The sequence below is a fragment of the Ammospiza caudacuta genome, chromosome 1 (assembly GCF_027887145.1).
Source record: "Ammospiza caudacuta isolate bAmmCau1 chromosome 1, bAmmCau1.pri, whole genome shotgun sequence".
Lineage (NCBI taxonomy): Eukaryota > Metazoa > Chordata > Aves > Passeriformes > Passerellidae > Ammospiza > Ammospiza caudacuta.
In genome coordinates this window covers 39,616,314-39,628,952 of record NC_080593.1, presented here as the reverse complement: position 1 = coordinate 39,628,952, position 12,639 = coordinate 39,616,314, and the positions used below count along the sequence as shown (strand labels likewise).

The 12,639-nt window shown below is 41.8% G+C and overlaps 1 protein-coding gene across 5 annotated transcripts in view; it reads right to left on the bottom strand.

Moving 5' to 3' along the window:
- RARB (retinoic acid receptor beta) overlaps positions 1-12,639 on the bottom strand; it is a 191,364-nt gene that overhangs the window by 89,203 nt on the left and 89,522 nt on the right. For 2 of the 5 annotated variants that reach the window (XM_058816275.1, XM_058816282.1), the window contains exon 1: positions 1,289-1,820. In XM_058816275.1, coding sequence (XP_058672258.1) covers positions 1,289-1,445 — 157 coding nt within the window. In that variant the 5' untranslated portion in view covers positions 1,446-1,820. Of the gene's footprint in view, positions 1-1,288; positions 1,824-3,657; positions 3,745-12,639 lie in introns of those variants that run through there. The other 3 variants (XM_058816290.1, XM_058816269.1, XM_058816298.1) reach the window with 3 other exon arrangements.

Below are 12,639 nucleotides of genomic sequence, written 5' to 3'. Positions count from 1 at the left end.
ATTGTAAAGATATCAAAACATTTGCAGTGTTGTAGGCCGCTAGTCACTGATTTTTTACAATTCTGTTTTCATTACTCAACCCACACAAATGTCATATGGTGTCTGAAAACTTTTGAGCCGAGTGAAACACACTATTTCACCAAACGCCCTTAAATTTATTTTTCAATTACCTACTCCACCCCTTTGAAATGTTGAAGAAAGAACTCCTCTAATTCCTAGTTAACTTTTTAACATACTGCAACACAGAAATTTCCAAGAGCATTATACAGTTAATGGTGTACTGAAGTGTTCGAGAGCGTGCTAAAAACATTTTGATAGATAGCCAAGTCATTTATCTAAATCACTGTCAGAGCAGTGAAGCATCCTGCAAGCTTTTAAGCATAGTATAAGGTGATGTTTTCTGGCACTTTTTGTCATTTCTCAAACTTGAAACTGAGGAGTTAAAATACTGCTATTGTTTATCGTCTGTATATTTCAGCAACAAATCAAGACCCTATAACATAGTAACACATTTTCAGGGGTGTCCTACCACTAACTCTCACTCCTCTGTTAACAGTGCATCGCTGTCTGAATCTCAAGGTATAGAAATAATTGATGGTTAAACTCAAAGGGTGCTCACAGTAAGTAGTTTTCTAGCAAAACAGCAACTTCTTAGAGCAACAAAGTGAAGAAGAAAGGTGGCAGCAAGGTCAGTACAAAGAAATATTGCCTTTTCTTCGGGAACTTATAACTACTGTCTGATTTTTGGAATGGCAACCCAACCTACCCACTGCAATTCCACATCTTTGCAAGAACTGTAGAGATCAACATTTTAATTGCTTGGCTGCTCTGCTAAAATGCACTTCAAGACAACATGCATCCTGATTAGCAAATGTGCTACAAAATTAGATTAAGGAGGGGGGGGGGGGGAAAGCTACCACAGAGATGTTATGTAAATTCGTCTTTCACTGGTTGGAGTTTTGCAAGTATTTGCTGTATTACATTACGATTTTATGTGTTCCTGTTTGGCTCCACAACTGTTGTTAGGATCAATATGCCACATGAGAAGGGATAAACAGAAAGAAGTCCGGTGCTTCTTTCCTCTTTCCTTTCTTGCCAAAAGGAGAAAAAAATAGCTTGCAAACCACATTTTGCACAAAAACTCACCCCACCCCTCATTACCTCTGCACTTAATTACCGGTCTTTCTTTTTTAAATACATGCAATTCAATAAATTAAATAAATAACAACAACAACAATTATAATAATAGTAATTGCTTTAAAGTGGAAAAAGAACAGTTGGGACCTACATTGAGCACTGTGCCGGTGTTGCCACTCTGTTTGTGCCAATCCACTGAAGCATGCTTTGAGAGCCTTCTCCTGGAGCATGCAGGAAGACGGACTCGCAGTGTAGAAATCCAGCATCTGAGCAGGGCTCACTGCTAGAACGTCCATACAGTCAAACATGATTCCCCCTGCACAGAATGCCTGCAAAAGTGCTTTCCTCTAGGTGTGGAGGAAAATGGCACATAAAAGTACACCCAACTCCATCAAACTCTGCCCCTTTTTTGGCACGTAGGCTGTTGGTCTTTTTCCCAGACCAGAATCATGAATTATGACAGACAACACAGCTAAAAGCCTGTAATTGATCCAAATGATCATTTACCATTTTCCAGGCTGCCCAGCCAATCCAGCAAGATGGGGGGATGCGAGCCGCATTCCAAGTTTTAGCTACCATCAATTTCCCCCCAAAATTTCTTGAGAGTCAGTCCAGCTCCCGAGGCGCTCGCCGGGTGTGTGCCGCGTCCCACGCCGTGCCAATCGCCCACCTCCCCGGGATAAAACAGCTCCGGTGGAGGCGCGGGATCCCCCTCGGCCGTGAATAGATGCTTCTGCCTCTGAACAGCTCACTTCCTACTACTTGTGTCACAGGGAATGAAAGATTGAATTGCCTAATATATGCGAGTGAACTTTCCGTGAACCCTTCCCAGGCTGCTAACCTTCAAATGACCCAAGCGGTCTGACATCACCAGCTCCCAGGATTCTCACACGCCTTCACAACTCCCAGCAGCCCTGCAAAAAAGCCAGGCAGGCGGGCGGGCGGGCAGGCAAAGGCGAGCCCCAGCCCTGCCGGAGTCGCCCCGCGGCCGCCGAGCGGGCGGGTGCGGACGGGGAGCGCAACTCGCGAAAAGATCCAAAATAATAAAGTAATTTAAAAATAAAAAAAAAAAAAAAAAAAAAAAAAAAAAAAAACAAAAAAAAACCAAACGCAACAACGAGGAGGAGGAGGAGGAGGGGAAGGGGGTGGGAAGTAAAAAAGCGGCGTTTTCAGCGGTTGCAGGGGATGGAGAATTTGAAAATTCCAGCTCAATTTGCTGAAAGTTCTGTGCCCCCCTCCCTCCCTCACACACACACACACATTCCTTTCCTCCCCGGAGAGGCCACGAGCGAGGCGCAGGCGCTGCCGCTGTTCCAGAGCCAGGGACACGGGCTTCGCCCCAGCTGCTGGGCTGGCGGGCTGGGCTTGGGAGCAGCCTCATCCCGGCGCTGCCCCGGCACACGCCAGCGGGGACCCCGCTCACTGCCACCCGCGGGGACCCCGCTCGATACCACTCGCAGGGACTGCGGCCGGTGCCAGCACCACTCCCAGCGGGGAATCGCAGGGGCCCGTCCCTCCTGGGCGAGGGGGGGCGATCAGGCCCCATCTCTCCGCACCATCCATCCCTCACCCCGGCTCCTCAGTCACCCAGAGCTCCCTGGTTTCCCCGATGGGTCAGATTTGGCACTGCCCTGGAGGGTCTGTCCCCAGGACTGCGCCCGGGACAGGAAGCAGCCACGCACCCCCTCTTCTCCCTCCTCAGCCCCGCCGCCGCCGGGTCCTGCCTGTCTCTGATTAGCAGAGAGGGGCTGGGGCCGCTCGTGTAGCCCCGGAGGGGCTGTGTCGGCTTTCAGAGGGCTAATGAGCCCCAGCTCCCCGGGAGGGGAGAAAGGCCACGGGCTAATCCATGGGAGACAGGACCCAGCCCGTGGTGCTGAGCGGGGAGACCTCCCTGGGGCAGACGGCCCCGGCCAAGCCCTCACAGCCGCTCTGAAGGCGAGGGGCTGCTCCCACCCACTAAGGTCCGTGCTACACCACGCTGCCGACAGCCCTCCTTCATGGCCTGTCTAGGTGTCGATGGCTTCCCGAGGCTGGGGCTACGATGCCACAGCCAGCCCTGTTCGGGCCCACCACTTGCGTGAAGCCAGCAGAGAGCTCGGTGCTTTTTAGGTAGGTAACTACTACCTTCTCCAAAATTCTGCTCACCAAGAAAGACTCCATGAAGGCTTCCACCAGTTCTTATTCCTATGGACAATTTAAAAATTAAAAACAACAGCCTGGAAACACTCCCTCCGCCCCAGTGGGAAGGACATGAGCTCAATAGCCACATGCATGCTTTAATTTTACATGAATAAGCCAAGCTACCTCAGCCCCAGCAGTGAGCATCATCCAGGAGCAAGGCGCACAGGAGCCTTGCTTCTCTGCTCCAAAGCAAGCTCAGGTGCAGAAATTAGAAAACTGAACACTTGGTTATTGCTCGTTTCTTGCAAAGCCCTAGATAGGAGTCGGGCAGAGAGGGGCATACTGAGCAGGCATGGCACACCACTGGCGACCGTAAAGAAACGCTGGAGAGAGACTCACCCTGGGACCTGCGCAGCCACTTTAATGGATGTGGTGTCCCCTCTCCACAAAAAGTCCTTTGATGAACCGAAAGCTCTCTGACAATGCCTGCAGATTGTATTAACAAAACTTTTCACACAGATTCAAGAATTTACAAAAAAACCCCAAACCACAGAACAAATCCCCCACACAACACACACACTTGTTCCCTGAAACTGATATACCCACATTGAAAACCAGCGGCCAGCAAAAAGACCTGCTGCAATCTGGAAGAGAATCCTTTTGAAGAGATTAAAACAAAAGCTTTTCTTAGCCTCCTTCCCCCCTCCACGGGAGAGCTGTAGTTGTCCCTGCAGCAGGCAGCCTCTCTTTCCCTCTTCCCTTCAGGCAGAAGAGTTACAAATGCTGGAGTTTAACAGCGTCTTTTTTAAAGGACTTTTTAAGGACTTTCTCAGCCCTTTGGTGTGTCCTCCCCCAGCCTGAACTCCTGCAGTTGAAGAAGCCCCTGACACTTTCTAATCTAAAATTTATGCACAGCATACGCTTACTGAAAAAGCCATACTTCAGGGAAGGCTTGTTCAAACTATTTCAGCACAGCAAAACAGTGTTTGTTGCATTAAAATAGCCAAGTGGAAAAGTGGCTAAACTTTTTTTTTTTTTTTTTTTTTTTTTAAATCTTGGCTGGCTACATTGCTACAGTTTTGTTTGGAATAGCAAAGCTAAATTAACAGACAGTTATTTTCTAACCAGACGACACAGGATGCACGAGAAATTTGGAATACGTAATGTATCACCACAAAAATAACTGGAAAGGATGACACAAAACACAGTATGTTTTTTTCAGTCTCCAATTTAGGGCGAAAACAGCTTTTTGTGTGGACCAGAGTTCTTGGAACAGTTTAGGCTTGTGCCAAGAAAAACATGTTGCATATGTGAGTTAAAAGTAAACAGAATCAGACAAACAGAAATACAGTTATGTTTATCCTATTAGCAGTCTTATAATACCATATTCAAAAATAATACCTGTCAGTTGTACCTCAAAATGTAGAGTGGCAACTTCTGAAAGTAAATGTCGGGAAGTGACACTTAAGTGTGTATGAATTGGAAAAAGACTGCTTTTTCTCTCTGTATCAAAATGAGCCAGGTACCTCATCATGCTGTGTTACAAATAATACTTGCACTAATGCTTATATTTGTTACTAAATGCACACATAATTTAAAAATTCCTCAAATAGCCTAATGGTTTGCTTACAACTATTTTTATGACACAGTAAACAACACATGTCTGATTTCACTTTGAAATAGCACAACACTTGTTTTTCTTCAACAGAGTATCAGGAAAAGCCATTCATAAAATGGGGAGCATTTTCTAATTTAGATCAGAATCATAATTATTGTGCTAACTAATAGTCCTCTAGTTCAAATGCAACCGAAGCTTAAATGTTGCCATATATTTTAAATGCCCATCCAGCACCCATAGAGGTATGAGGAGGCAACAACTCTCCAATATCTTTGACTTTGTCCATGCAAAGAAATTGTGGTTTCACATCAGTGCTTTGATCTGTTTTCTCTCAGACTGTGATAGCAGAAACTTTACAATAAACATATTCTTAGCTATAAATGAAATAAAAAGCACAAGTTCAAGTCAGAAATCTATTTCCTCTGGTGTTACTGTATATTTGTCAGTGTGACATAGCACATTTGAAACCCATAATCATAAACCAAAAATTTACAGCCAAGGTTTAGGGTCTACATCTGTTTCTCTGGTTTTTGTACTGCAATTACCCACTGGACAATTCAGAAAGCAGCACTATGAATCATGTACTGCACACATGGTAGTGCTGGTCACTTTTTTCTTAGCACAAGAGGCTGAGGATGCCATAATGTGCTTCACTGAGAGAGAGAGCATTAACTAGAATTAGGATGAGTGCACCAGGCTCTCTAATAAAAATGACTTTACTAGAAGCAACAGAGCACTTCTGGAACATTACAGGCATATTTATAGCATGGAAAAATTAAGAAGTGCATGCAGAAATTCTCCCCAACTAAGTACCTCGGGGGAAGCAGACTTTTTTTTCCTTTTGCATGCATTTTACTATTAATCAAATGTAGCACTCTCTTGAAACAGTTTTGACAGCAGAGTAAATGGTTACTAGTGAATGATGTGTGTGTTTAAGCAGTGAAAGCAGAGACAAAGTGATGTTTTCTTCTACTCCCTAGGCAAGAGCTGACACTAAGCCTGCTGCCTCAGCTTTGATACTCACAGATTCCTTTGTGTCAGTTGCTGGGAGAATCACTGGCAGTTCACTAACCCTGCCTCACACACAGGGGCTTTGATTTTTACCTCTTCATTGACGATAGATGTTAATATGAAACAGTACTTGCCTGCCTTGGCAGTTTTTTTTTTTTTTCCCTCCCCCCAACTGGTGATACAAATCTGAAAAATCTGAAGACCTGAATTCCCCCTTCACGACATGTAGTTTTGTAGTTTTTAGTGTTGAAGGATGTTTTCTTCATGTCTCGAGCACATGAATGATGTCAAAAAATTATGGGGAAGAAAATCACTAGGTCACAAGAGAATGGCTGAATATTTAAAACTCTATAAGGTCCTAGGAAATGGGTACCAACTGTGAGCAAGAAGAAGAAAGCAAAACAGTAAAATTACTGGCATGAAATGGCACAAATGACATAGAAAAACATGAAATACAGGGAAATTAAGTTAAAAGGGGGTTTCTTCAGTCTGCTGTACACTAGTATGCACAGCTTGCAATGACTGAAACAGGAATTTGCACTAAGAAGAATTATTTCAGGCCTGAAATATAACAGCAACAGGCGAAAGACAATTCAGTGCAGAGCAGTATTTTATTTTAGATGGGAAAAGCAGAGTTAGTCATCTCCAGACCCAGAAGTCAGGCATGCAACCAGTTTGCAAATCACTTACTGATAAGGGCTTTTTGTCTGTTTTAATCAGTGGATAAGTATTTGTAAAGATGCCTTTAAAGCTGATTGCTTAACTTAAAGGCTATAGAAATAATTAATCTCCACAAACTTGAGCATACGACCATGTTTCTTAGAATCCATACAATCCTTTGGCCTGGAGCCAGGGGAGAACTGCCCTACATGATAAAACTGGGAGTTTATCTGGCTCAGCAATCCATTTCTAAGGGTGACTGCTACTAGATCTTTCTAAGGGAAAAACAGGAATCCCCAGTGATTGGCGAAGTATAACTCACCCATAGGTCCTCTAATAGCCTATTCTCTAACAGCAAATCACTTAAGCATTAAGGCGTGAGGTTTAATATCCCTTCCAAATTTGTTTTTTTGTAATAGCCTTGATATTCTACATAGTCCTATATAGCCAATGTCTTTTTGGATTGTGATAAATTCGTAGCTCTGTAACACAGATGTAGATAGTAAGTTATTAGGGTTTGAGATAAAGAACAATAACTTTTAAAAAACAGACAAACAAACAAAAAAACACTGTAAAACTCATCCACGTTGCAAATAAAGGAGAGAGACCAAACTGCACCTTTTTGAGGCCCCAAAAGCTGATGGCTCTAGGCTCCTGAAAGGTTGGGAAAGAGGCAATGACATCACATTCATGAAGAGGGGATGACATGCATTTTTGAAGGACATAAAAAGAAAAGAACATTATAAGATTAAACACTGGCTATATATTGAATCTACACTTGCTGTTTATGAGGATTCTGCGGTGCAAACACCACTGCTAAATGGTTGCCAGAAAAAAAAAAAAGTGAGGAAAAAAAGGTTTGCTTCATTTTGTTTTGTCTTTAAATGACTAGAAACTGCTGTTTCAAGGTTTTGCCATGAAAGAGATTTTTACTGTTAGCCTATAAATCCCTCAAAACATAGAATTATAATGGAAATGCTGAGGTAACTGGAGTGCCATGCGTGGCACTGACACATTGCATTATATAATCCAGGGAGAATCAAAGTTGGGACATCTATAAAATCTAAGCAGAATCAAGATGTATGAAAGAGTAGAAGAGCAAGTAGAAATACTGAATATTAAACTGCAGAGAATACTACTACTAGCAATAAAGTTTCCTATATGCTGAATATGCTTTTGGTTGGCTGAAGGCGAAAGAGCACAGAGCTCCATTAAAACTAAAACAGAGATTCAGAAAGGCTGTTCAAGTAACTACTTTGTTTCTGCCTCTTTTAAGGAGGTTAAAGAAAGAGGTTAAAGGAGGAGGTTAAAGAAAGTTACCTAACAAAAAGATAGTATTTCCTGATGGTTTGATATCCTGAAAGGTGTCTCAGAATGTATAAATAAATAATCTGAGAACATGCAGAATAAATGGGAGTTCCAAACATAGGCATCTTACCACCCCAGCAGAATCAGAATATAAACTGGGACAACTGTACTTCTTCTACAGATTCCCTAATTGCAGCTTAAACTCTTGATGAAAAGTTAGCCCTGATGGCTTTTTTCTAGAAAAAGACCAAAGTTGCCAAACAGTGACTGGAACTCCAGCTCAATACATACAGATATCCTAAGAAAGACTAACCTTACCCTAAGGCCTATTTCATTTAAGTCGGACTTAAGCAGCATTTAAGGCCTGCACTTCTGCACTGGTGACAAGGACAACCCATACAGAGGGATGGCAGAGGCCTGAGATGGCTGAAACACACTTGAGCGAAGCTCTGGTCACATAAAGCCCGGTGCAGGTGGGACTGGATTATGCCATGAATGTAAACTGCAATAGACCCACACTCAGCAGCAGCTTGACATGCTTATTGATGACAATCCAGTTCCCACTTAGCTAGTTCCCAAACCTACATCAAACACTGAAAGAACAACCCAGTATCCTATCTCTGGGTATCTTAGAAAGAAGAATGAAGGGGTGACTGGAAAATGTGTTGGCATTGCTACCTGGCTAGCAGGGGTAATGACAGCAGTGACAATGTGGTGACATTGCCTGAAATCTGCTGGTAATGATGATCATCATGCCAACACCTCCACTCTGCCTGTTACCCTAATGCACTGTACTTTCACACCTTTGTTTCTGTCATGCAGATGTGCTTTCTGTTTGGGAACAGCCTGTGTAAATAAATGCTGTAAATGAGGTAGAATTACCCAGAAACTGAGGTATATATTTAGCAAATCGATGTCTGGTTTTTTTTTGTAGAACCTGGGCCATCAATAATGTGTGAATTAACTGAGGGCACATGTCTTCTGAGGGACACTGTTATCACTGTAACTTTATTGATGTAGCCTGAAAAGTAAACTTTACTCACAGGGTCAGTTTTACAAGCATACAGGTTATCATAGTGCAACTACTGTTGAGCAGGTAAGGGATTCTGTATATTCCTTTTATACTACAGTAACTGGGCTGTGACAAGTAATACTCTTTCAAAAACGAGCAACTGCTTCCTCACCCTATATTGTTATATCAATGTAACATTCAAACACAGATGAGATCTCAGGAAAAGTCAGGCTGGGCTGGACCTTACTTGCATTCAGAACAAGCAATTGCACCATCAATGACATCCAGTCTGAAATGTTCACAAGATTTTTCCTGGTTTTCAAACTCTACTAGAATATACTTATCAAATTGTTCTTTGGTGCATTCCTCAAATTCTATTTGACTTGTGCAATTTAAGCCAACAAAGAAAAATAAGCCTGGTCCCAAGCTGCTTCACTAATCTAGTCCCACATGATTAACTAGATCTGCAAATTCTCACACCCTTGGATTGCAAGACTCCCATATTGGACCACAGAAGGGATTGAATGTCCACACATATTATGTCCATGTTCAGGGAATCACAACTGACACACATGCTTCAATCAAAGACAACTTAGAGAGCTGGTGTGCAATTAGCACACTGCTCCAGGCTTTGCGCAGTATCATGGATTTTTTGCCCTTTTGGGACCTTTAGTCCTAATGTAATGGTGGACATGCAAGCTGGTCTCTAAGCATGTGCTGGTCCCTCAGCATAGCAGGCTTGACAGATCTATAAAACTATCAAACTAGTTTTGCATAAACTAGACCAAAAACTCTTCATTTTGAAATCTTGACCCTTCTGACTGAAAAGTTCTGTGCAGACCTTGTCATCACACTGCAAGAAACCACTTCTTTCAATCCAATCACAGTTTTGAGCAAGCATCCTCAAGAACAGGCTTCTCATTCATGAGACACTGATCTTCCATGTATTGTTATCAGACTATTAGAAAAACAGACTTACTTGACTTCATATGAAGACATAGGAAGATGTGTGTTCTGTCCTTTGCCAAATGGCTTTGAGATGTCACCCTTACTGCATCCATCCATTCTACCTTGGGCATGAAATATGCCAAAAGACAGGGTTGTGGCCAAGCTCTTTCAAGCAATTTTCACGATTGTTGGACGGGTAAAGTAAGCCTGGACCTACAGAAGCTTTAGTTACAAGAAATCCATGTGCACATTCTTAATACTGTGAAATGTGTTGTAGTTCTCCTTAAAAAGTACAGCGAGTTCTTATCCCCAGTCAGATCTTAAACAACAAGCTGGTGCATATCTGCTAATTAAAACCTTAGAAAAGTTAAAGGTCCACCTGCTGGATTCCTAAATTTGTCCAAAAATTGTTAGGTATTTATTTTATTTTATTTTATTTTATTTTATTTTATTTTATTTTATTTTATTTTATTTTATTTTATTTCATTTCATTTCATTTCATTTCATATTTTTTAAACAGACTTACTAAGAGCAGAAGGGCACAGCACTGCTACTAAAGCCTATACTGCTAGCTGAACAATGCAGGAACATTATGTCACTCAGAGGCAGAACTTCACAAGCATGCAAGAGCGGCTAAGAGGTTTGCCAACACAAATTATCAGCCAGAACCTCACTGGAAAAAGTGAGGCACAAAGATCTAAGTGAAGTGTAAAACTTACTGAGACTTGAACGACATGTTGACAGATACCACTCCACTCTCTTGCTTCCTATCAGAACCCAACAGCCAAAGCAGAGATTCCTAAGCAGTGTTTTTACAGGCTAGGCTTAGTCTCTCCCTCATCTTATCAGTAGCCTTCAAAGGGACTGTGGGTGGATGTTCTCCAGAGGGGAAAAAAATAAAAATAAAACAACCAAAAACCCTCAGAAGTGCCACCTCTTCCATACAAATACATTGGTGCAACCACTGAGACTTTGCTTGAGCTGAGAAAACACACCTGGCTCTTCTAAAGGAGAAATTAAAGAATTCATGCTTCAGCCCTCAAGCCTTGAGTGGCCTTAGAGAAGAGGAATAGCTAAGGAGAGAGTCTAATCAGGATGCAGGGAAAATCAATACTTGCTTCTTGAAATGCCTAAGGCAGGAAGGAACAGTTTAAGGTTGAGACATTTTTCTGCTCTTTATGCAAGAAAACGTGCTGAAGACTGCACAGGTGAGAACACAAAGGTAGGAGAAGGCTTTCAAGAAGACTAAAAGCAATCCAAAGCATGTTATACCCTAAAGTTCTTTGGGAAATCTTATCTTTTAAAAGTTTCCTGGTTTTGCTGCATAAGAGATCTTTCTATACACCACTCAGAGCTGTCCAAAGTAACATTTTCAGGGATAAAAGCACACCATTGTACTGTTATTTTTGACTTTGGTGTGGAATACAATTATTTAAGACTCAGTGGGAGAGTATGAAAGGAGCAGGAGTGTAATTCCAGTTCAGGAAAAACTCCAATAACTGACAACAAGTAAGAAACACAAGATAGATGCATTGTATTGTAGGGGTGAGTCCATTGGCTGGAAATCCCGACTCTCCCAGTAGGACTCAGTTACATAGCAACTCCTGAGGGCAGATTAACCCTTTCTCAGTTAACATATCTGGAATGATTTAAGAGACCTTTTCCTTCTTCTGCTAGAGAATAATTTCATAGGTTTGCAAAAATGGTTTGGTAAAAAATGAGTTGAATGCTACCAGGGTAAAAGCAAAGCTATCTGACTCACCACAGCATACTGATGGTGCAATGAACAGAGAATGCAGGGAGTTCACATCAGTCTAAAGGATATTTTACATAATCAGATTTTGTGACATATGTAAAACACAACATGTATTTCTCATCAAAAAGTTCATGCTTAGTCTGTGGGGACCTTATCCAGACTGCATTTATCAAGTGCCAGTAGTCTTTCTCACCCAAATTCTGCCCACTCATTGACTTCTGTCTACATAATTACTAAGGAATTAGAGTCCTCAGCTGGCATAGATAGTACTTAATTAATCTAAAAGATAATTTTTCACCATCAGATAATGTGTTGCTTCCATTCAGAATTGTACAGGTTGATTACTGTAAACTCTGAAATAACTCCTGCAAATCTTATAATACTAGCTGGTTTTCTTCTAATAGACATTTCTAATTACTGATATCAAGTAATTTGATGGATTTGGGAATCTCTATTTATTTCATCACAGCAATTTCCCTGGTTTTGTTTTTAGAACTGCATCACACTTCAGTGTATGCATGTCAAATGTAAGCACAAATACTATATACTATTAGCATAGCACTATTCATGTTATTCTGGTTATCAGAATATAACCTTATATATATTTATATATATAAGGTTTTATTATATATATATATATATATAATTCTGGTTATCAGAAATAACCTTATTTTGCTCCCAACATAACAAAGTTCAAATCTTAAAAAAATCAGTATCTAAGACAAAGACTCTTAAAGCTCTCTATTTTTAAAAGGTCAGAATTCAGCTACAGTATTTTCTCTCCTGTAAGAGAACTGGGCGGTCCCTGGGGACCAGGAAGGGCACATGTCCTCACTCAGGGCATCCCTGGTGTGGTCACACTTCACTGCTTTGAGCCACAGCTGCACGCTGTTAGGAAAAAGGAGCTACTAAGCTTCCAGAGGAGAAAATAAGAGATCAGTCTGATGTGATATTACACTTACTTTCGACTGTTTTCTGGTCACAGTAAGTGAGCTCTATTTTCTCTTTTATTTTTCTTTACAGGCAGAATTGGAGTCATGGTAGAATGGGCATTCAACAATACTTGGA